The sequence below is a fragment of the Rhamphochromis sp. 'chilingali' genome, assembly GCF_963969265.1.
Source record: "Rhamphochromis sp. 'chilingali' genome assembly, chromosome: 7".
Classification (NCBI taxonomy): Eukaryota; Metazoa; Chordata; class Actinopteri; order Cichliformes; family Cichlidae; genus Rhamphochromis; species Rhamphochromis sp. 'chilingali'.
This window is the reverse complement of record NC_137934.1, coordinates 37,020,886-37,046,178: the sequence shown is the minus strand read 5'-3', so window position 1 is coordinate 37,046,178 and position 25,293 is coordinate 37,020,886. Positions and strand designations below refer to the sequence as shown.

The 25,293-nt window shown below is 43.0% G+C and overlaps 1 protein-coding gene across 3 annotated transcripts in view; it reads right to left on the bottom strand.

The window, feature by feature from the left end:
- ptprz1b (protein tyrosine phosphatase receptor type Z1b) overlaps positions 1 to 25,293 on the bottom strand; it is a 73,413-nt gene that overhangs the window by 13,235 nt on the left and 34,885 nt on the right. For 2 of the 3 annotated variants that reach the window (XM_080886051.1, XM_080886052.1), the window contains exons 3-14: positions 8,936 to 9,115; positions 7,205 to 7,356; positions 7,022 to 7,117; positions 6,807 to 6,873; positions 5,341 to 5,498; positions 4,187 to 4,337; positions 3,125 to 3,309; positions 2,018 to 2,144; positions 1,758 to 1,810; positions 932 to 1,405; positions 589 to 772; positions 44 to 247 (exon numbers count right to left, since the gene is read on the bottom strand). In XM_080886051.1, coding sequence (XP_080742177.1) covers positions 44 to 247; positions 589 to 772; positions 932 to 1,405; positions 1,758 to 1,810; positions 2,018 to 2,144; positions 3,125 to 3,309; positions 4,187 to 4,337; positions 5,341 to 5,498; positions 6,807 to 6,873; positions 7,022 to 7,117; positions 7,205 to 7,356; positions 8,936 to 9,115 — 2,031 coding nt within the window. The remainder of the gene's footprint in view (positions 1 to 43; positions 248 to 588; positions 773 to 931; positions 1,406 to 1,757; positions 1,811 to 2,017; positions 2,145 to 3,124; positions 3,310 to 4,186; positions 4,338 to 5,340; positions 5,499 to 6,806; positions 6,874 to 7,021; positions 7,118 to 7,204; positions 7,357 to 8,935; positions 9,116 to 25,293) is intronic. The other variant, XM_080886053.1, reaches the window with a different exon arrangement.

Sequence of the window (25,293 nt, the reverse complement as noted above, 5' to 3'; positions counted from 1 at the left end):
ATGGTGTGTTTGATTGATTCCTAGAGAAGTTGTTACATCTCACCATTGAACATGGGCTGAGTCGTATGCATCAGCACTCTGAGGAGAGAGGAGGTAGTGAAGGACTTGTAAACTGAATCGGCAAGTGTGTTGCTGGGGGTCGCCGTCTTTTCTGTGATCCAGAGAGATGAGGAGGGTAGCGTTTTTGGCAGGGGCTCATTTACAGGGGCATCGTCATCTTCAGAGGGCGGCGGGAAGGCTTCGTCCACTATATAACGGACAAAATGATAAATAAGAAAAGATGGTGTAAACTGAACCTGTCTCATTCTCAATATGTCTCATAAGACACGTTGTGCCGAAACGATGTTCCAGAAGGTCTAAATGTTCTACAGTGATTATAATTTCAGGTTTAGTTCATTTTAAATGTAGACAAACAGTTTCAAACTGAAACTAAACAGTAAAAGATTTACACCACTTGGCAAGTGCCCAGCGGACTTAATCTTCTGTTTGTACCTGTTAGATTAAACTCCCTCCTCGCTCTGCGTGACAAGCTGCAATAGCAGAAACAAACAGAAAGAAACAAGAAAAGCACTTATTCTCTGATCTGACCTGGCACTGCAGAGGCAGGCGTCGTTGGAGGGGAGGTGATGATTTCCTGTGGAGAGTTGTTGACTGTGTCTTCATAGAAGACATCTGTGATGTGGATATCCTCCATAGGAGTTGTGTAGAGCTCTGGTGAAGCAGAAGGGAGGCTATTTCCACTGGCTTGCTGTGGTGGGCCTTGATCTCTTGTCTGCGAGCAAAAGATACAGTGGATAAAAGAACAGATGAAGAACTGAATTAGGTTGAATGAAAAAAAATGTTGCTGCAAGTAACAGTGAGTCTTTATGTTTGTTCAAATTAAAAGTTTTAAAGTGAAAAAATCAAAGTAAATTGCGGTATGAGCAACTACCTCATGTGGCAGCACTGACAGCGATGCCTCTTCTGTGATTTGCCGGCGAATTGCTGGCAGAGAGGTTGTCCGAACAACTGGAAATAGGAAGCCTGGTTGTTCAGTTAGCTCAGTGGTAACCCATATTGCGCTATTGCCCTCAAAGCCTGCATTAGTGAAAGGCTGGTTCATCATCTGGTCACCTTCAATCCAGTTCTGATCCACATCATGTGATTTTTTACCCTGTTTCTTTCTGACATTCTGAGAAACTGGGGCCTCGGTGGGTGTCTTCGGGGTTGGAGTGGTGCCTTCTTGGACTGGAATGTTCTGGCTGGCTTGGGTTCGGTCTGTGGGCTGGTTCTCATGATATGAAGGTTGGTTCTGGTAAACTCTGGTCTGCTCCAGTGGAATCGCCTCCACTGGGCTGTTGTCCTCTGAAGCTAAATGCATCGGATTCTGCTTCACTGGCTTCTCCCATCTGACTATGGACGAAAGCTTAAAAGAGGAATAAAAAACAGGTATGTCATGTGTATACTGTGTTTATAGGAAATTAGAAACAAAAAAATGTTTCACAATTTCACCTCTTCCTCCTGAAAAGAGTGAAAAATTACAGTAGGATTACTGTTTTTTCTGGTAATCCCAACTCAACATGTCCCTCAAAAAGTCCCTCACAACCTTTTATAAAGCTCTCACAGCCTCTACAAACATAATTACATTAATCTGCATAATAATTAGATGCACTGATTTTATTGCCGACAGGTCAAAAGTCAGCACTGCAAAATAATTGCACAAAATTCAGCTCAATTATGTGGTCAAGTGAAAACACAGATAGCTCAGACAAGCTTACCTCCCTGTTTCCTTCCAAATCCTTTGTGACAGCTTCAGGGTCAGAATCGCTTTCTAAAACAAGAAGGAAGGAAGGAAGGAAGAAAGGAAGGAAGGAAGGAAGGAAGGAAGGAAGGAAGGAAGGAAGGAAGGAAGGAGGGAAGGAAGAAAGAAAGAAAGAAAGAAAGAAAGAAAGAAAGAAAGAAAGAAAGAAAGAAAGAAAGAAAGAGTTAGCATGTAAAAATGTGCTCTCACCAGGAGCATGCTTGTGTGTCTTTGTACCTGGGTCTTCCAATGGCATGTCCACGATTATCTGGTCGCTCCATCGTCCTCTGAGTCCATTGGTGCAAACAGCCACCACCTGGACCACATAGCTGCTGTTGGCCAGCAGGTTGGAGATGATGGCACCCTGCAAATTTACATGTTAGACTTATGTTAGATCCTTTCAAATGGACCCTCATTACCAGGCCTCTGGAGAACTTCAAGACATGTTGGCTGTGTCCAAATTCAGGGGTAGCATGCTTCGAAGGACCCTACCCTACGTGGAGTGGATAGGTTGGGTCCTTCGAAGCATGCTACCCCTGAATTTGGACACAGCCTTTGAGGAGGTAATTTAGCCATTTAAATCAGCTGTATTGGATCAAGGACACATCTAATACCTGACACCGGCCCTTGAGGCCTGGAGTTCCCCCACCCCTGCTCTAAGTGAATTCAATGCGAATCCTCTTGAGTCGAACCGAATGTCTTTTTACAATGAATCTGCAGTCACAATGACACTTTTAGTATCTTAAAGATATACTTAACCCTCTTAACAGTTACTAAGTATCTATTTGCATTTATCTGCCTGTTCACTTGCTTCTTTCTACACACAGTCACTCATCTTTTTTCATGTACTCTCTCTCAGAATTACCCACATGGATGACACATGACTCCTGGATGTCTTTAAGTATAAGGAAGTTAAATTCACCACCACTATCACACTAAAACAAATATGAAACTACAAGTCGACAATAAAAAAAATAATAAAATAAAGACTGGAAATGAAAATCTCCGAAATCTGAAAATCTTGTACTCTGAAATACAAATACATGGATATTGTTAGTCACAATAAGGGATGTTCAGTGACTCACTGACAGGCAAAAACTGACTGTCACCACCAACAGCAGCAGCTGAACTATGTGAGAGATACATGGAGAGGAAGAGCAGATGGTAGGAATGCTTGATTTTCACCAAAAGTACAGGAAATTACTGTAATTTCTATCGGTTACCTATTTATCAGTTTAATATTGCTGTGTGGACAGTAGATAATAGTACAAAACAACATGAAATTACACATCCAGGCGCTGTTTTTCAGCATTTTGTGGAGAGATATAAAAAGATCTTGCATACCACATCCTGGTCTCCGTCGGTCCTGTACTCCTGCTTGCGCTGGTCTTGGCCCTGCAGCTTCTGGTATGTGACAGTGTACCAGTCGATGGTTGTGTCATACACTGCACGGGGACGCTCCCAGGTCACCATGATGGTGGTGTCGTTCTGAGCATCAGCCTGAACATTCTGTGGCTCAGAGCTGCAAGCTGGAGGCAGTGCACAGAAAGACAGGTTACTAACATGAATAGCATGCAAGAAACTTTTTTAAAAAAAGAATGAGAAATAAAGAGATGATAGCAGCAACTGCAAGTAAACATCAAGTATGAGCACACATAAACGTTCCCCACATTGAGTTCTGAGTTTCTGAGGCAACTTGATATTAATCAGCTGCTGAAACTGGGAGGCTGAGTGTATGCGTGTGTGCATGGGTGGATGAATTTGTTACAGGGACAAAAAAAAGCCTTTCTGAATTTCTGAAAACGTTATTTCAATTTCAAAAAGAGCTGCAAAATAAATTGCCTGCACTGAGAGAAGCAGGGCCACTGAATTACAAAGTCGAGCTGCTTGGCAACCCAAAAGACCCACTTTATTTCAAGGTCCCCTTTATGAAAATGGAGAGTGCGGTGAATTGTATCTTTTGATGATCATAATCAGGCTAGCCTTGAAGGACCACATTACAACCATAGTGGATGCAGAAGATGGGCAATATTTTTAGTGGAGTGAAAAAACATAAGATTAATAATGCAATACTTATACTGATCCCTGAGCGGTGATCCAATTTTCTCCTCCACGCACGCAAAATTTGGTATAAATTAGATTGGTGAAAAGCTTCAGAGACTCTGAGTCAAACTCTTTAAAACCTAATAAGGATGTTTTTTTTCACAATTTAAAATTATAGCATGCTGTATTGGGATGGGGGTGAATAGCATTGTATCTCAATGTCTTACTTTTGGAGACGCTGGTAAATGCGACTATTAGTGTGCACAGTAAATAATCATAAAAAAAACTTGTAAAAAGGTCAGTAAAAACACATATGATGGATAAATGGATGGCAAACTTTTCCTTTAGACTGTGATGACATACTGGGTGTGAGCACCTCCTCGACTCCAGTGTAAGAGGCAAACACCTGACCCATAAACTGCTGCTGCTGCTCTCTGAAGTTGTTCTGCAGGTAATCCGTCAGCATCACATAACCAGCCTGCTCCATAGTCATCACTTCACAAAACACCTCAAGCTGGTGGCAGACAGAAAACACACAGAGGTAAACAAAGAGAAAATGTTGCACATCTTCCTGCTAATCTCTATCAGGCTGCTGAAATAAACCAAAAGTGATGCTTCTGAGTGTTTCTCTGTGTGTGTTAAAGTGGCTTGTGTTGGTGCCAGGCTGAGGCAGAGAGGCAGCGCTGCTCTATTTTTGGTTAGCATGAATATGCCTGTGTCATGCCTTGCCACACTGTTTCAATCATGCATGCACTCACAAAACACACACAAATATTCATGTACAATACACACGCAACCATTCGCAAGGCCTCATTCCCTCTCCATTACTCTGCTGCAAAAGTGATGATTATTACACGGATCAATTCGTCAAGTCAGGGGTCCTTAAGCGTCGTCAGTCCAGAATCAAAATGTAGTAATGCTGCTGCGTCAGCCCGTGATGCCATGTTTACCGGATTACCCTGCTACAAAACCCTGCTCTGTGCAGTTTGACTTAATGTGTCACACTGCATCGCTTCAATGCAGCATTTTGTTTTATTTTGTGCAGAGATGTCAAAGACAATTGACCTGATGCCAACCTCACACAACAACCAGACACAACTGCAGGCAGTTCTGCTGTTTTGTTCATGCACATCATGTGCTGTGCATAGGGCACCAAGTGCTGGAGGGGACGCCAATACAAGATAATGAGATATATATATAAATGACAGGCTGACACAGACCTGTCTCTGTATGCGAATCTCAAACCTGATCAGGTGATAAAATAAATAACAGTAGCTGAATTTCTTGCTTGTAGCTGTTTGTAGGAGTCTTTACTTCTGACTTAATTAAATACCAAAGGTCCCAAAATTTAAACACGTAGAAGCATCAGCATTTTCATGATTATATAAATAATGCTGTAATGTATATTTGAATGGTTTTATTCTATGTAGTATTTTTTTTTTTCTTTTGAATAAATAATTCAGTGTTACATTTGGCCAGTTTTGGGGGTAAGCGTGTGTGTGATTCAGTGTACTTACCTGTGTTTCCGATATGGGCACAACATGCTTAAAGACAATCCATTCCACCATTTCAGTGCATGGGGGGGAAGTCAGTGAGCCGTTGTAGATGTAGTATTTGTCTGTGTTATTTGGCAGCAAGGACCTCAAGGTGAATGCCTCCACTGACCCACTCTTACCTTGCAAAAAACAACAAATAGCAAATCTTTTCTACAAGCTGCAAGAACATCTTTAACATTTTAAAAATATCCCTAAATGTTGTTCTCTGGTCATTTATAGCACTCCTTCATAATTTTTCTCAGATTCATTCTGGTTGTCGTGCACTGTTTACCTCAGCTGTATGTATGACTGCAGTCATTCTGAGGCTGTGAAGGTTTGCAAAAGAAGTCCCATACGAGTCGATGAGTCAATGAAGCTCACTTCTGTTTAATAACAGCTGCACTAAGGTGAGTTGTTGATATTCTGAACTTTTCTGTTGGTAAGCACTGTTGTTTTTGCTGCTGTTAGCTGCTGTTAGCCTGGGTCAGTTGCTGTTATCAGTGAAACTTTCTTTAAAGCGGATCCAACATTGTTAGATTTGGACACTTAACAAATAAACTCTTATACAGTTTGAGAATGTAATTTACCTGGGGTTAATGTTTATCAGAGGGGAAGTGTGATTTTTATTATGCTCGAGCCTAATGCATAACTTTAGCTAATAACTAGTTGTTGTTACTGCTTATCTGGCTTGTTTTGAGTTGGTCTGGAGACGGAATGGAGTCTAAGCAGTCTCATAATTAATAGCAATAATACTGGGAGTAAATGAGCATTTCTATGCATGTTTTCATGTATTAGAGCCCTGACTTCAGCCTAGGAGGTGATGCTTCTGGTGAGGAGAAAGAAGATTGAGGTAGAAATTAAGAAATAAGAGGGGAAAAACAGCAGTGGTGGAGTAGGCAGATAAAGAAAGACATGATGAGAAAAAGATGATGAAAATATTGTAGGGTCTACCTTACAATATAAAGCGCCTTGAGACGACTGTTGTTGTAATTTGGCGCTGTATAAATAAAATTTAATTGATTTGAAAATATGTTAAATGGTCACAAGAGTTTTGTGATCTTTAAATTTAATTTATAAGACATACTACATATGTGGACAGTCTCTAGTCACACATATAAAACATGATAAGGCAGAACAGTGATGTCTAGCAGCGCTGCTTCCTATGTACTTTTAATGGATTAATTCTTTTTGAGAACACAAAACTTGCTGTAAGAAGTAATTTCACACTATTTGATGTATATTGAGTACAACATTCTATCTGAGCTCAAAAGAAAATATTTACTGTACCTTTAAGTGAAAAATTGAAATTAGGCCTGCTTTCCCTGATTACGTGTTTTGGGTTATATTTGCTAAAACATACGCTTTTGTTTATCTCTCGATTTGATAGCTTGATATTTAATGTTCATTGTTCACAAGCTGCAATGCACTGTCCTGTAGCTTCAACCTACCAAACCTGCTGACAGTGTTAATGGCTTCCACAACAGGAATTAAGTTCTCATTATCATCCAAGCTAATCTGCAGACAAAAGCACAAGCTATTATTGAGGATCACATAGACAAACAATGACAATATTACATTTACAGTATCTGAGGAGAAACCGATTGGACCCTAATAATGACACTTTAGTTATCAGGTGATCAGGTCAGTTATCAGATCAGCCTACCTCAAATAGCACAGCTAAGGCAGCCACCCTTCCTTCTTTCTCTATAGCTTCATCCAGACTTTGGAACTCCTCTGAATTGTAACAATAGATCTGCATCTGATCCATAAGAGACACAAAAGTTATCACGGTGTAAGGTTATTGGTTAAAAAAGCCAAACTGATGCTGTGCACCACTGTCCTTTACCTCCAGAGGGTATTTCATTCCATTCAGACTGTGTTCAGACCCATCTGATGTTGCATTGCAGCGACCCCAGTGGAAGGTGATTCTGCCAACACGAAACCTGGACCTCAGCCCTCCGCCACTCACAAAGAACTCCCCATCCACATCGATTGCCACTAAAATGCACAATAGAACACAAGTTTAAAAGAGTTTCACAGAAGCCAAAAAGGCCGATCATCAATCTTGTTTAGGCAGGACTCATTACTTATATGTATTCAGTCTCTCCTAACTTCAAAGTATGTCTTTAATGTTTGACAGCCTAAGCAACAGATTAGACAGTAGTAACTTTTAATTCTGAAACATACTTCTCACCTCATAAAAATTAAAAACTTCATGTGATCAAATTTGGCACAATCACCCCTTCAAAATTATCTTCTAAAAAAATTAATTAATTAAAGAAACACTTTTTAATCCGAGTTTAGCATCAAGCCAGTTAAACCTCTAGCATATTGATCTGGTTAGTTAAGTGGGAGAGGGAATTGTTAATCAGTTTCAGCTGCGCTAGAGCAGCAACAATTTAAAAAAACAATAACAATTTTTTTGTCATAAGCACCACAAGGCTGGGCTCGAACCTACTTAGTTACAGTGTTAGCATTAGCATTACGGTCTCAGAGAAGAATCAATATGCCAGTGTTATACTGGTTTAGGTGCTCACACAGCATACTGCTACCAAGCAGAACAATCACAAGCACGGGCTTATGAGATCAAAATCTGATACATCTGAGGCTGATTGGTTAGGTTCCTGTCATGGCCCATCAGCTGAATACTGGTGATCACCAGATCAATTGGTATATCACTTTCTACTTTGCTGAAAAATATCTCACAACATAATAAAACATTTTAATGAGACTCTGTAGGCTATACATTTCTCTCATGAAAATCCTGCCAGCAATGGAATATCTGTTTAATATGCAATTTCCTCTCAGACAGAGCAAGAAAGGATTAATTTTGGAACCATTAACATATACAGAGCGCACACAGAAGCACACACTCCCACAGCCCAGGCAGTATTGGAAAGAGGGTGATGATAGCTCAGCCAGCTTTCATTTGTTTATCAGACCAGACATCACTCCACATGATGCCTCTCCTGCCTGTCTCTTCACATCGTCCTCATTTCATGCCTTCCCTCTCTATACGTTTTCCCTTTGCTCTTTTGTCGCCTCTTTTCTTTTGCTCAGTTTCATCTCTGCCTCTTGGCATCGATCTTTCTTTCTCCACACGGTCTCCCTCTGCTGCTGTCCCTCTAGTTGCATCGCTCTCAATTACTTAGTCTCTTTCTCTTCATCTTCCTTTGACTTGTTCTCCTTTAAATCCTAGCTGCGCTCTCCTTCATTAACCTCAGAACTGTGAATCATTTTTTTTGTGGTATTTAGAAAGTTAAGCTTATTTCCACAGCCAGAGATTAAGATGTTGTAATTTCGAGCTCCACGAGTATGTCAAAATCATTGCCGTAAATTGAACTGACCATATATTGTATCTCTACCTCATGTGCTCGCTACTTTAATACTTTAATAAGCTGGTGAAATAGTTCAGTAGAGATGAACTGGCTTGTCGTTGGACAGGACAGAATATTTTTTTAAAGAAAATTAAGAAACAGCACTGGTTAAGGTAAAAAGATAGATGCTGGAAATTATACGTATTAGGGTCAAACACAAACAAAAGCACACAAGGGACAGTAGAGGGCTATCAACATACCAGTCTTCCCGTTGTTGTGAATGGTGGTAGACTCTGCTGTCAAGCTGTTCCAGCCCTCTAGCTGTAGATTCTGGTACTGCAGCCTAACCTGGGTAAATGTCTCGTCGATGTCCACAGGAGACTGTCTGGGACTGTTACAGGATGGATACTTCTTACCCCACTTGCGCTGGTTTAGGGTACCTGTATACAGTATGGAGAAAGTGGATTAGTGCTCATAAAAGCTATTAAAGTACAACTGTTACCACCAGACAATATTCACACGAAAGGCAAGGATTACACCTGTACATTGTGGTGTCACAAAACTAAAAGGTAAAAATACTCAACAAGGTCTCATATATCATAAAGGTAAAAAGTAATACTAAAAAAAGACAAAAAACAAATCATCTGATATCACCAACACGTTCTTATCCCATAACGTAACATACGACGCCATGTGACAAATGTCGATATGTTACACTTTCGGCCATCCAACCTGTCTGTATGTTACGTGTTCGGAAACACGAGAACCATTTGGAATGAATCTACAGATGTATATTTATTTTCTCATCAATAATCGCTTTGGAAAACACTATCTAATACGATTAAGATTGTGGTTAAGGTTAGGGATAAGGTTATGGTTGGGTTAGGGCTGGAATAAACAGCTGGAACATGTGTTACCGCCAGAAGTGTCATTCTGTTGGATTCCATCCACAATCCGGTGCTCCTCATAGGGATGCGACAGGTTACCTTTCACGTTTCTATGGGATGCCTCGAGACGTGACAAATCGTTGGTAATGTTATGCGTTGAGAATGAGAACGGTCTCATACCACTGTTAAAGGTATTATTTTTCATTTTTGGCTGATCATTACAATTTAAATGAGTGCTAGAATAACAACTGTACAAAAACAGTAGTTAATAACAGTTGTTACTAAATGTAACTCCTGTTCTGTGAGTAGGCACAAGGCCACTTACAAGTTTAATCACTGAATGTGTGGACCCAGAAGAAAGAAACCACTTCTGCTTTGTGCTAAAAAGAAATCTTCCCTTTAATGTACAGTTCAGTATATTGCACAGTAATGTAATGTGTACAGTACAGTTTAGTGGTCCATTCAATTAGAATGTATTGTGTCAGTTTCAATTTTTAGTCAGTTCAGAGCAGACGGTCAAACTCAACAGTAACCAATTGGCATCAGTCAAACTTTATGCTAGCATTTTAATTACTCTATATTTTAATATTGATGTGCTGTGGTTGAAGAGATGTCTTTTTTTAAACAAGACTGTATTTTTCACATATAAAGATTAAAAATAAAAACTAAACAAAAACACATTTGTAGTGAAAAATGCAACATGAATAATCCCAATGAGGTAAACCAAAAGCAGCATTCCTCTTTTTTGAGGGAAGGAGTTTTATGCTAATTTTCACCAGCTCAAATGTCTTTGTGCTGTGAATTATTATTTATGAGACCCTGTCAGAATGTACGTATATGATGATTTTCTGAATTTATCTACTGCATGACACATACTCCGCATTTAAATCCACCTGTATAATGACTGTTTTCTGCTTTGGCTACATTTGCTTCATATTCAACATTTATTTAATTTTGTTCATGTCTGAACTGCACCTTTGTATTTATTAACAAGATATATGTGCAAGTGGTTAAAACATTACTTGTTATGTGCAACTTATATATTACTAGTCATGCATTCAGGCACACACAAGTACATGTTTCTGCATAAATAAATGTTTTAATTTATTGTGCATCCAAATCCATGACATTTACTCAGTTCCTCCAGGCATATCTAGGGAAACGCTCGTTAAATGCATTTATTATGCTGACTAAACTTACTGAGCTTTCTGCAACGCTGATAAATACCATAAAAGATAGTACTGTAAATATCATATTTTACATAGGTTTTACAATAACAACTGGGACTTTACTTCATTCTTTTCAATCTGATCCATTTAAAAAAAAAAAAGATGAATGCATCAAATATGCATCTTTACCAATAACAATTGAGCAAAGACCTATTGTGAGAATTAACATTTCTGCATAATGAAATTGCATAACTAGACGCTTCTTTTCTAAAATATAATCATTAGCATGTGTATACTTAGTATAGTATAGTATACAGTAAAGACAATAAGTCTAACGAGGTCAGAGCAGATGGTTTAACTGTAACTTGTCACACATGACCAAACAGCTATTGGCTTTACATTCCTGCTTGCGTGTGTGAGCATGTGTGTGACGGAGAGAGCGTTGATCGAAATCGATCGCTGTGATCCTTGTTTCGCTGTGCCCTCTTTCAACAGCTGAATACGGAGGGTGAAGGCAGGTGCTTTTTTTCTATCCAAAGATGCCACATGTACGATAAGCAGTTGTGTTACTTTTTCCTCTAATGCTGTCGCCCGGGGACACAGCTGAAGCGACATTCACTCTGCTGTTTTCCAATATAATACAAAATTGAATTTTTCAAACCACTGAAGGGGATTCAGTCACCAATCAACAACCCATTTTTTACAAGCTGAGATTTGTGACCCAATTTGTTTGTGCACTGACCACTCAGAAACCCAACACACAACAGCATCTATCTCTGCATCAAGTATAGATTGACATATGACCTTCAGTATCCGAGTATAATGCTACACCAAGAGACTGTGGAGACTGAAAACCTCAGAGCTACCTCCAGCTCCACTGAGGAATTATCGCATTCTCCAGCCATTCTACCAGTGTATTAAAATCAGCTAAAGGGAGCGCACTTAGTGGCTGCCAGTGGTGTCACCTTATAACCTGGTTCACAGTCTTGGTGTGTGTGCTAATGGGTGTATGACAATCAAATTGTAAAGTGCTTGAATAACAAGCACAATATAAATGTATAGCTGTTTGCCAAGTTTAAACAAGCAGTAAATGGGATGATTTTTCAGTGTTTGCTGGTGAAGCTAAGATAAAACAGTGGTATCATTCTTTCCAAAAGAAATATTGGACTGTCCCTTAAAGACTCTTTAAAGTGCAACTGTGATTTAAGCATATTTTAAGCATTTACATTGGCTAAGATTTGAACACACAGTATCTGTCACCAAAACCTCAAATCCTACTTTACTTCACTGACTGCAGGCAATCAAAGTGGAGTGCTCTAGTTAAAAGGTCAAAGCAGAGTGGCACAAGTCCTTATATTCAATTTAAATTGAAGCTCTAATAAGTTTCCTGTGCTCAGTAATACAGTGTTTTTATTATTTCTTACCGAGGTGTTGTAGAGCAAAAATATTTGACCTAAGTATTTATTCACTGATGGATTTTTTAAACAGGAATAAATATGACTAAACACAACTGAAAGCCAACAGTTTGTTTGACATGGACAGATCCTTGATCTTATATAAAAAAAAAAAAACTTTAGTTACCCATATTTTAAACCTCTGGGGCCTCATTCATATCGCCGGCATACACACATAACCAGGTCTGAAATATGTATAAAACAGTAGTGTTCTGTCAGGGTCTTTCTCCTTTCATCTCAGTATTGTGTCAGAAGTCTTCTCACACATCTATTTCCATCACAGGTGATGGATGGGAGACTAGCATAGTAGACAAGCTTACATTGCTTTCACTGCACTTGAGTTGAATGGAGTTTCTCCTGTTGACCATCACAGCCAACATGTGTAACATATGTAACTTGTTTACCATGTTAGTAAAGAAAGCTTCAATGAAGGAGAAGGTAACTCCTCCTGTGTCAAACAGATTCCACAAACGCTTTCAGATTAGCATCAAGTTTAACCAGCTGTTTTTCTAATACAAATCCTACTGTAGATATTGAAAGTCAAAGGCTCAAGCCTTTAATTCACCTGTTTTTAAATAAATATATTTAATATACTTCGGTAAATCAAAATGTAGGCCTGTGTTTCTGAGCTGATTGTAAGCAGAATGTAAAGTGTTTAAAATGAGCTCACAATAATGCTAATCCATGTAACGCTGAGGAGGAATATTTATTTTTGCTGCTTTGTCTGGAATTTGCCAATAATACAGTTTTATTTGTAGTGAAGTGTTTTACATCCAACCATTTTATTGCTTCTTCTACTAAAGCAATGTTTCCATCACCTCACACTATTTTCAGCTAATAGTAAATGGCAACACACACACACACACACACACACACACACACACACACACACACACACACACACACACACACACACACACAGTAGTGAACATGCTCCAGGTACAAAACATGTCCCAAATTCTAGCATCTTTAAAAACCAACCTGATGGATGCACAGCTGGTTGAAAACTCATGACCCATGACAAAACACAAAAATTATAATACTGTATAACTGTTGTTTTGCATTGTGTGGTACATTTTCCTTTTTAGTTTGTCGTTGTTGTTCATAAAGAGAACAACAGGTTTTAAGCTGCTAAAACTGATTCATTTGCTTCGAAATAAGCAATTTGTAATTAATTATTAGAATTGTCATTTAGTCATCTCTGAACTAAAGCACCACAAAAGACAGATAGAAAGGAAAGAAATCATAAATAAAAGTTATTTTTCAGCCAAAAGAGCAGTCAGCTGTTAAAGTGGTCAAGACAGAAACCATTTACACCTGATGCTGCTGCTCCTTTTTATCCCCAGTCATTTGAGCTCACCTCTCACTCAGGGGAGGAGAGAAAACACAGGAGAGGAGGAGAGTGGATAGATGGCAGAAAGAAGAAAAGGAGATACAGCAGCAGAGGGCAAGGAAGCTAAAGTAAGAACAGAAAGAGGAGCAGAGAGAGGATGATATGCAAGACAAGTGGGAGGAACAGAGAAGCACAGAATGAGACAAAATGAGGACAGCAGTGTGCACATAGACGTATGGCATGTTTGTGTAGTGTGTGTGTGTCTGTCTCCCCTCGCCCACGCTTACACCAATTAAGCTCCCATGGACAGCATAAACACACAGAGAGCTGATTTCACTGTCTGTCAAAGGTTCTGCACTGCCGAGTGAGCGAAGTGTTCGGAAAACATGCGGGATTATTACTCTGAATAATGTAGGGCTTGACTTTTTTAGTGAGTGTCTGCTCCTGTTTGCATCACTGGCGGCAAAGATAACTGGATATGTATCAAATATTAAATACCGAAAAACGGCCTCTGGTTTAGTTTAACTCGCACTGCCTATTTCGAATCTGCATTATCGTCTGGCTGACATAGATAAAACACCAGTTAAACAGCTTAACCTCATTTCATGCACTGAGAGCCCACTATTTCTCAAAGGCCCTGGATGTAACATTTTATGTACTTAAACACGTTCTTATTGCTTTCATTACCCGCTGGGTTGTTTATCTTTTTTGGCAGGGTTTTTTTTAATCATTCTCTCTAGAAAATGACAGAGATGAATGAGCAATTTTAACAAAAGCTGTAAAGCTGTGAAATCGATCTATTGTACTGTCAGTTTACTGTTTATTACCTCATATCAAACATGCCCAAAGTTTCTAACAATGAGGTCAGCATATGTGTTTTTTCTCTATGACCCCCATCCACCCTGCTGTTAAAATCTTCTGTTTGTAAGAGGCAACCAATGAGAAGAAAGTCGGATTAGATTAGTATGGGGGCAGGGAGTAGATAAAATGACTAAACCGAGGCCAAATAAAGATTATTTTGGACTGAGACTAATGTAAAACTATAACATGAAGCTGGAAATCAGCATAATTTTGGCAATGAAACTTCCCTCCTTGATTAACTTACATTAATATTACTACGTTGTAGTCATCTGAGTTTTCCGTAACCCTCCCAATTCAATGCAAAATCCTAGCTACGTTAGCCACTGTAGGAAAAACAACTATGGTTGTTGTTTGTCTGTAGTGAGTGTAGGAAGTCTGTTGCTGTTTAGATGCTAGAGAAGATTAAAACTTGAAAGTAACCCAATGTGTTAAGTGATGTTCACTTATGTCAGATGACAACAATACTGAGGTCCGATGTTGAGGATGTCCTGAACTGTTTTTAACCTCCTAAGGCCCGAACTCTTCCACAGCATGCATTTTTAATTTCTCTTTGATATTTGAGCTAAGACCCTTATGAAAAGGACACCGAGGGAACAGTTTACCCTGCCCGGGACAGGGTTACCGGGGCCCCGCCCTGGAGCCAGGCCCGGGGAGGGTGCCCGAGGGCGAGCGTCTGGTGGCCGGGCCTTAGTCCAGCCCGAAGAGGAGACATGGGCCCATCCTCCCGCAGGCCCACCACCCGCAGGGGGTGGGGTCGGGTGCATTGTGTGCCGGGTGGCGGCCAGGAGCGGAGGCCCTGGCGGACTGACCCCCGGCTGCCAAGACTGGCAATAGGGACATGGAATGTCACCTCTCTGGTGGGGAAGGAGCCTGAGTTAGTGCGTGAGGTTGAGAGGTACCGGCTAGATATAGTCGGGCTCACCTCTACACATGGCTTGGGCTCTGGAACCAGTCTCCTGGAGAGGGGCTGGACTCTGTCTCAGTCTGGAGTTGCCCCTGGTGAGAGGCGGCGGGCTGGGGTGGGTATCCTAATATCCCCTCGGCTTGCTGCCGGTACGTTGGGGTTTTTCCCGGTGGACGAGAGGGTTTGTTCCCTGCGCCTTAGGGTCGGGGAACGGGTCCTGACTGTCATCTGCGCTTATGCGCCGAGTGGCAGTTCAGAGTACCCAGCCTTCTTAGAGTCCCGGGGGGGGGGGGGGGGGGGGGGTGCTGGAGGGTGCTCCACCTGGAGACTCTGTTGTCCTGCTGGGAGACTTCAATGCTCACGTGGGTAACAACAGCGAGACCTGGAGGGGCGTGATTGGGAGGAACGGCCTCCCTGATCTGAACCCGAGCGGTGCTCTGTTATTGGACTTCTGTGCTAATCACAGTTTGGCCATAACGAACACCCTGTTCGAACATAAGAGTGTCCATAAGTGCACGTGGCACCAGGACGCTCTAGGCCGTAGGTCGATGATCGATTTTGTAATCGTATCAGCAGACCTGCGACCATATGTTCTGGACACTCGGGTAAAGAGAGGGGCTGAGCTGTCAACTGATCACCACCTGGTGGTGAGTTGGATCAGGTGGCGGGGGAGGACGCTGGACAGACCTGGTGCACCTAAACGCGTAGTGAGGGTGTGCTGGGAACGTCTAGCAGAGGCCCCAGTCCGCGAGATCTTCAACGCACACCTCCGGCAGAGCTTCAACAGCATTCCGAGGGAGACTGGGGACATTGAGTCCGAATGGACCATGTTCAGCGTCTCCATTGCCAAAGCTGCTGCATTGAGCTGCGGCCGCAAGGTGGTTGGTGCCTGCCATGGTGGTAATCCCGGAACCAAATGGTGGACACCAGAGGTGAAGGGAGCCACCAGGCTGAAGAAGGAGTCCTATCGGGCTTGGTTAGCCTGTGGGACTCCGGAGGCAGCCGACAGGTATCGACAGGCCAAGCGGAATGCGGCTCGGGCAGTGGCTGAAGCAAAAACTCGGGTGTGGGAGGAGTTCGGAGAGGCCATTTAAAAAGACTTTCAGACTGCCTCGAAGAGATTCTGGCAAACCGTCAGACGTCTCAGGAGGGGAAAGCGGTGCTCTACCTGCACTGTGTATAGTGCTGGCGGAGCGCTGCTGACGTCGACTGAGAAAATTGTCAGGCGGTGGAAGGAATACTTCGAGGACCTCCTTAATCCCACTGACACGTCTTCCGAGGAGGAAGCAGAGTCTGGGGATGAGGGGAATGACCCGCCAATTTCCGGGGGCGAGGTCACTAAGGCAGTTAAACAACTCCTTGGTGGCAGAGCCCCTGGTGTTGATGAGGTCCGCCCCGAGTTCCTGAAGGCTCTGGACGTTGTAGGGCTGTCCTGGTTGACACGCCTCTGCAATGTTGCGTGGAGATCAGGGGCAGTACCTGTGGACTGGCAGACCGGGGTGGTGGTCCCCATCTTTAAGAAAGGGGACCGGAGGGTGTGTTCCAACTACAGGGGGCTCACACTCCTCAGCCTCCCTGGGAAAGTCTATGCCAGGGTGCTGGAAAGGAGAGTTCGTCCATTAGTCGAACCTCGGATACAGGAGGAACAATGCGGTTTTCGTCCTGGTCGCGGAACACTGGACCAGCTCTTTATCCTCTCCAGGATACTTGAGGGTGCATGGGAGTTTGCCCAACCAGTCTACATGTGTTTTGTGGACTTGGAGAAGGCATTCGACCGTGTCCCTCGGGGTGTCCTGTGGGAGGTGTTGCGGAAATATGGGGTGTCTGGCCCATTGCTACGGGCCATTCGATCCCTATACAACCGTTGCAAGAGCTTGGTTCGCATCGCCGGCAATAAGTTGGACTCGTTCCCGGTGGGTGATGGGCTCCGCCAGGGCTGCCCTTTGTCTCCGGTTCTGTTCATAATTTTTATGGACAGGATTTCTAGGCACAGCCAAGTAGCGGAGGGCTTTCGCTTTGGTGGCCTCAGAATCTCATCTCTGATTTTTGCAGATGATGTGGTTCTGTTGGCTTCATCGGGTGAGGGCCTCCAGCTCGCACTGGAACGGTTCGCAGCCGAGTGTGAAGCAGCGGGAATGAGGATCAGCACCTCCAAATCTGAGGCCATGGTTCTCAGCCGGAAAAGGGTGGAGTGCCCACTCCGGGTCGGGGATGAGTTCCTGCCCCAAGTGGAGGAGTTCAAGTATCTCGGGGTCTTGTTCGCGAGTGATGGGAGAAGGGAGCCGGAGATCGACAGACGGATTGGGGCTGCAGCTGCAGTAATGCGGACGCTGCACCGGTCCGTCGTGGTGAAGAGGGAGCTGAGTGTAAAAGCGAAGCTCTCAATTTACCGGTCGATCTACGTCCCTACCCTCACCTATGGCCACGAGCTGTGGGTAGTGACCGAAAGAACGAGATCGCGGATACAAGCGGCAGAAATGAGCTTCCTCCGAAGGGTGGCTGGCCTCTCCCTTAGAGATAGGGTGAGAAGTTCGGCCATCCGGGAGGGGCTCAGAGTAGAGCAGCTGCTGCTCCACATCGAAAGGAGCCAGCTGAGGTGGTTCGGGCATCTGACAAGGATGCCCCCTGGGCGCCTCCTGGGTGAGGTGTTCCAGGCATGTCCCACCGGGAGGAGGCCCCGGGGCAGACCCAGGACACGCTGGAGAGATTATATCTCTCGGCTGGCCTGGGAACGCCTTGGTATTCCCCCGGATAAGCTGGAGGAGGTGGCTGGGGAGAGGGAGGTCTGGGCCTCTTTGCTTAGGCTGCTGCCCCCGCGACCCGGCCCCGGACAAAGCGGATGAAGATGGATGGATGGATGGATATTTGAGCTGATTGGGACCTGATGAATGTAAAAACAAAGAATTACCAGATTTTGTTTTTATCTAATTTTTGTTTCTAAGAAAAATAAGAGCCACATATGAGGATATTCATTTAAAATTTTGATAGAACAGTAGCAGTATTATGTCCTCGTAAGTGGATATCAGGCCCTTGTAGAGCAAAATTGAGTATTTTGGTCTAAATAACCCAAAATGTGATGTCCACATATGTGGACGCCAGGTCGTAGGAGGTTAAGGTAAGAACTTCTGTTTTTGCTGCTGTTAGCTGTTGTTAGTCAAACTTTCTTTTTTTTTTTTTTTTTTTTTTTACAACTTTATTTATAGTTTTCCAACAAAACAGTCCAGAATTTCTTACAAAAGTTGCGAACCCTACCCCCCACCCCCATCCAGGTGGCATCCCCACAACCAGGAAGCACAATACACACAACACAAAAAAAAAAAAAAAAAAAAAAAGGGGGGAGAAACACTCAAACCAATCTGTGACAGTCATTATAGCACCAACAGCCGGACCCCGGCACATGAGAGAAGAAACAAAGAAGAAAAAGGGATTAAAGAAATCCCAACAGTCAAAGTACGGGCATTGAGGAGACTATGGACAGCAGTCCGAGAAGAGAGCAAGAGCATAAATTACCAACAAGTAAAGAACAATAAATCAGGCAAAAGACAGACTCTTGACATGAGTTATGAACCGTGACCAGGTTTTGTCATATTTACTCTCCAAGCCGCGCACGGTATACCTAATTTTTTCCAGAGCTAATCCCAACATCACCTCTCTAATCCAATGGACGTAGGAAGGAGGGTTCGACGCCTTCCAGCTCAGCAGTATCAGACGGCGGGCATGCAACGAGGCAAAGGCTATTGCGTTTTTGTGGAGGGGAGAGAGTCTCAGCTCTTCCCGAGGTACACCGAAGATAGCTATCAAAGAGTCAGGCCGCAGTGTTTCACCCGATATAGCTGACAGTGATTGAAAAATTGATGTCCAGAAACCATACAGGGAGGGACATGACCAAAACATGTGCCCCAAAGAAACAGGAGAGTAATCACATCTAGGACAATTCGGTGCAACATCAGGGTACAGTTTAGACAGTCTGTCATTAGAATAGTGGAGCCTGTGGACGACCTTAAATTGAATCAGGCCATGTCTAATACAGAGAGAAGACGTATGTATACGCTGTATGGCTTTCTTCCAGATGTCTTCTGAGATGAGTTCTCCAACCTCCCCTTCCCACGCCGCCTTAGGTTTGTCCCATGTATGAGGGCAGCTTTCAAGAATCAATGCATAAATCTTCGATATTGCTCTTTTAGTGGGCTGACTCACATTAAGAACTAGATACAGTAGGTCCTTAGAGGGCAGAGACGGGTACCCTGGGAGAAATTTAGAAGCAAAACTCCGAGCCTGAAGGTATCTGAAGTAGTGAGACTTTGGTAAGTTATGGTCTTCACACAAATGTTTAAATGAGACAAAGCCATCCTCAGTGAAGAGATCTTGAAAGAAAACCAGACCGTTTCTGTGCCAGACTGCAAATGAATGATCTATTTGAGATGGTGTAAAAAGATGGTTGAACATTATCGGAGAAAAGCTACAAGTATTTGTCAAGTTAAAATGTTTCCTGAATTGACCCCAGATCTTAATTGAATTTTGAACCACCAAATTGGAGTTCAGCCCAGATGCTTTGACATTCAGTGGGAGAGGGGCAGTTAAGATCGAAATCGGAGAGATTGGGAGTGTAGCTCTCAGTTCCATATCAGCCCAGACTGGACCCTCCCCATCCGCAAACATGGTTATCCAATATGTCAGCTTGACAATGTTAGCAGCCCAATAATAGAATAAGAAATTAGGTAAGCCCAAACCACCATCAGCTTTAGCTCTCTCCAGGCTCGCTCTCCTTATGCGTGCAGGTTTTTTGTTCCATATGAACAAAGAGACAAAGCGATCCAGCTGGGCAAAATAGGATTTGGGGAGAAAGATGGGGATCATTTGGAATAGATAAAGAAACCTGGGCATTACAGTCATCTTCACCACATTTATCCGTCCTGCCAGCGAAAGTGGAAGTTTTGACCACCTACCCAGATCAGATTTAGTACTGTCCAGAATAGACCTGTAGTTATACTGGAAAATAGTCTTAATCGAGCCAGCTATTTCCAGTCCCAAATATGTGAATTTGTCATTTTCAATTTTAAAAGGCAAATCGTCATAAGTGGTCTGTTTTGCCAGATTGTTCAATGGAAACAGTAAAGATTTTGATAAATTAACCTTATACCCCGATATGTTGCTGAACTCCCGCAGCCAGCGGAAAAGGTGGGGCATACTCCCAATTGGGTCTGATATCTGCAAAAGGAGATCATCAGCATAAAGCAGAGTTTTATGAGTTACCTCACCCCTGGATATACCTTTAATCCTCTCATCAGATCTGATAGCAATTGCCAGCGGTTCGATCGCAATGTCAAACAGGAAGGGTGACAGGCAACAGCCCTGCCTCGTCCCCCTGTAGAGCGAAAAATATTCCGAAATCAGACCATTTGTCCTGACTGCAGCCATAGGCGTTGAATATAGGACTTTAATCCATCTACAAAAAGTAGGTCCCATGCCGAATTTCTCCAGAACTGTGAAAAGGTAGGACCATTCGATTCTATCAAACGCCTTTTCAGCGTCAAGGCTCAGAATAACTTCCGGTTGTATTGTCGAATGGGGGGAGAATACCACATTAAACAGTCGTCTCACATTAAAAAATGACTGCCGTCCGGGAATGAAGCCCGTTTGGTCCTCATTAATAATGGTGGAAATAATAGGGTCCAACCGTAGTGCAAGAGTTTTGGTTAAAATCTTATAGTCACAGCACAAAAGACTTATTGGCCTGTATGAGCTACACTGTACAGGATCTTTATCTTTCTTTAGTAAGACTGAGATCGTGGCCTGGGTAAGCGTCTGCGGCAGATTGCCAGTAGCAAAAGATTCAGCATAAACTGATTCTAAAATAGGTGTGAGCTTCGAAGAGAATTCCTTGTAAAACTCCATGGGGAAACCGTCCGGACCTGGCGACCTTCCAGTCTGAGATAATTTAATAGCGTTCGTTATCTCTTCAATCGACAACGGCTGTTCCAAAGGCGACTGAGCGTCCGGAGAGAGCTTGGGAAGATCCAGCGAGTCAAGAAACGAGTAGATCTCGGATGAATTACTGCCCACCTCTGATTGATATAGGGTAGAGTAGAAATATTTGAACTGGTCATTAATGACTCGGGGGTCGTGAGATATCGAATCAGCACCTATTTCAATTCCCGAAATCACGCGCTCAGCTGACCGCTGTTTGAGCTGAAGTGCAAGGAGCCTCCCCGCTTTATCTCCATGCTCATAATATACCTGCCTGGATTTAAAAATATTTCTTTCGGCTCTCCATGTCATAAGCGTGTCAAATTCAGTTTGCAACAGTAATTTCTCCTTAAAAAGATCTGGCGTAGGTGAAAGAGCGTAACGCCTATCCATATCCGCAATCTTGTCAGCCAGTTCTTTAAGTTATTTAGAGCGCTCCTTGTCTCTGTGTGCCACATAAGAAATAACTTGGCCCCTAATATAGGCTTTCATAGACTCCCACAAGACTCCCCTCGACACATCCTGAGTGTCATTAATTTCTAGAAAGAAGTCAATCTGATTGCTGAGAAACGTTTTAAAGCGTTCACATAAAAGTAATAGGGGGTCTAGCCGCCACGTTCGTTGGGGCGCCACATTACCTGGAAAAACCAGACCCATCTGCACAGGGCTATGATCTGACAGCACTATACTGTGGTATTTGGTGCTGGAAATTAAGGGAAGTAGCTGGTTATCGACAATGAAGTAATCAATCCTGGAGTAACTATGATGTACAGGGGAAAAAAAGGAAAATTGCTTCGTAGATGGGTTTGTTGCACGCCAAGGGTCTGATAAGCCGTAAGAACGAAGTAGGGAATTAATAGCCACTGCTGCTGACGAGAGGGTGTTGCTCGACCTTACGCTTGATCGGTCCAGCTGGGGAGAAAGGACACAATTAAAGTCTCCACCTAGAATCAGTTTATAGGAGACAAGGTCCGGGAGAGTCGAAAAAAAATTAAGAAAGAACTGTGCGTTGTCCCAGTTAGGTCCATAAATATTAGCCAGTATTAGTGGTGTGTTAAACAGCTTGCCCACTACAACAACATATCTGCCATTAGGATCTGATATCACTTCAGAGTGTTCAAATGGAACCCCCTTCCTAATTAAGATTGCTGTTCCCCTGGCTTTGTAGTTAAAACGTGAATGATATATTTGTCCAATCCACTTACAACCTAGTCTTTTTTGGGAGTTAGTATTTAAGTGTGTCTCCTGTAGAAACATCACGTCAGGTTTGAGCGATTTCAAATGACTAAATACCTTGCTTCTTTTAACCAAATTATTCAGCCCTTTGACGTTCCAGCTAATGAATGAGACCGATTTCTGTTGATTATTCACATTATCCAGAGTCATAGTGCCACAATCGATAATAGACTGATCCTGCACGTTGGTTATATCTCAGTGTTTCAGTGCCTGTTTGAGCCACAACATAAACCACAGATAAACCCAAAGCAAAACTAACAAAAACAAACAGATAAACATAGATAAACCTCTCACCATCCTGGACCCCTGGGCTGGTCTTCCACAAACCTGAGACTGCCCTGAAAACACTCCTCTCTCTCCTAGGCATATAACACGTTTACACTAGCTTAAACTCTTACATGAACTCAGCAAAGACAGAACAAAGTATAATAGGACCCTTGACTCAGCATCATTATTGCCGCATGCATGTCGGCACCCATCCACTTACAGGCCGGTACGGCTCTGAACACTCACGGTTGGAAAATAATCCCACAAGAAAGGGGTAAAACCCAATAAAAATAATGACACTGGTGATAAGAAAAAGGGGATTAATTAATCAGAATACATCAAAAAGCAAAATAAAAGCACTGTTGGGGTTATGGTGTCGGGCTGGAACTAAGACCAATGAGGATACCGAAGATATTCTGAAATAAAATATTCCCCAGGCCACATGACATCCACAGAAATCCTCAACATCTTATAGCTATACCTTGTCCAATCATAAAGGGCATCCAACCGTAGCGTGGCGACGTTCACCAGTCAATGCACAGCCTGTGCAGACTACCTCAATGGTAGCACGCAGCGTGTGATACTTGTTGTGGTCCGTGAATTAACTGTCACTCTCCCTCCGTCTCCCGTGGGCGCAGATTGGTCTCGACGTAGTGCCTTGCCTTGATCGGATCTTCGAAAGACATCTGTTCGCCAGCCGGGGTCGTGATTTTCAATGTAGCTGGATACAGGAGACCATATTTCACCCCCGTACACCGGCGAAGCAATCTTCTCACCTCGGTAAAGGCCGATCTCTTCTTTCTAACGGTGGCCGAGAAATCTGGGTAGATGTAGAAACGCTTCCCATTACGGGTAATGGGACCTGCCCCCATGGCCTTTCGAAGAACATCCACTTTCTCCTGAAAATAGTGGAACTTGACGATTATCGGTCTCGGGGCATCTCCATCCTTTGGCCTCGGCTGCAGGCTCCTATGCGCCCGATCGAGCGTCGGCGTATAGTCGAGGGCGAGCGCTTCCTTCAACAATTCAGCCACGGCTTTCTCCGGTCGAATATTTCCGAATCCCTCTTCCACTCCAATTAGTCTGCAGTTATCACGACGTTGCCGGGACTCCAAATCATCGGCCTTGTCTGCCAACCGGACGACTTGGGCAGATAGCGCATCAACTTTAGCTTCCAGTGCTACAACACGGTTAGCCTGGCCATTAGCTTCCTCCTCAAGATCATCAGTGCGGGTCGAGAGCGTGGCGTTTTCTTTCTGCATGTCTTCGATAGCCTTCGCAAACTCTGCGCGCACACTCAGGACCTCTGACCTTAAATCACCCGCCAAGTCGTCTATTTTCTTGTGTAGTTCACCTGCAGCTGCCATCACAGACGAGTCGATCTTGGCTAGCACATTCTGCTCCGTTTGCTTTATGGCAGCCATGATTGTGTCGAGATCCGGCCCGGCCCCCACCCCCGCGGCCGGATCCGCACCAGGCAAGTCCGAGGCATCAGGCCCCGGCTTCTGCTTGAGCGATTTAGGCATGTTGAACAGCTTTAGACTACAAAATACAACTGATTCGAAAGATTAGGCACTTGTGAGACGGGTTCGCGCCGGGATGTACTAGAAGGGGAGCGGGAAAATTACGCAAATGGTCAATCTAAGCAGAGCTCGCAAAAACACGTCTTCACATGTCGCTGCTCTCTCCCCTCCCCCGTTAGTCAAACTTTCTTTGAAGTGGCAAATAGACTCTCATACACAAGAATGTATGCAAATTGTTTATCACATGTAAAGTCTATTTCTTTAGGACAAATGAGCCTAACAATACATGTCTGTATCTAGAAGTCATCAGAATCATCATCATTAGCTCAGGTCAGGTCATTATCAACCATCCTAGGGGGCGTGTCCCATTTAAAGCTTGGAACTGAATCGACACACTGGAATCTGGGAAATTCCTAATTATCATAAATGATTCCTACTGGGGACAAATAAGGTGAGTGTACGCTACCAGTAGTACCGTTGCCAGTATCCTAGCCAGCTAAATGTATCTATTTGTCCTGTGAGAGACTAATTAGTGATGAAGCTCCACACTCCACACATCTCTCTCTTTGATTAAGAGGTAAAACCTGTGAAGCTGGTTAATGACCTGCTGCATTTTTTATGTTTTTGGCCTTTTGTTTTGACAGAGCAGGCCCTTATCACAGGGATGCTAATGTAATCAAGCCACACACAAACGACAGAGGCTACTATTCCCGTTAATTAACCCTTCAATATGACATAGGTTATTCTGTATTACACTTTTTCTTTTCTTTTTTTCACTTAAATGACCTCGGACAAGAAAGCCAATTTTTTCTGTTGTCCAATACTGAAGAAATTTAAACTTTATATGCAGAACATTGTAGAATATTTTTAAGGTTATCTGCTATAAAAAGCCAGACCAGGGAAAATCTCCTTCATGTTTTTCTGTGTTTTATTCTCAGTTACTTTCACACAAAGGCATCTGCTGTGATTTTCACAATTCTGAAGAAGTCTCATGTGTATCAGTACTGATAAATGATC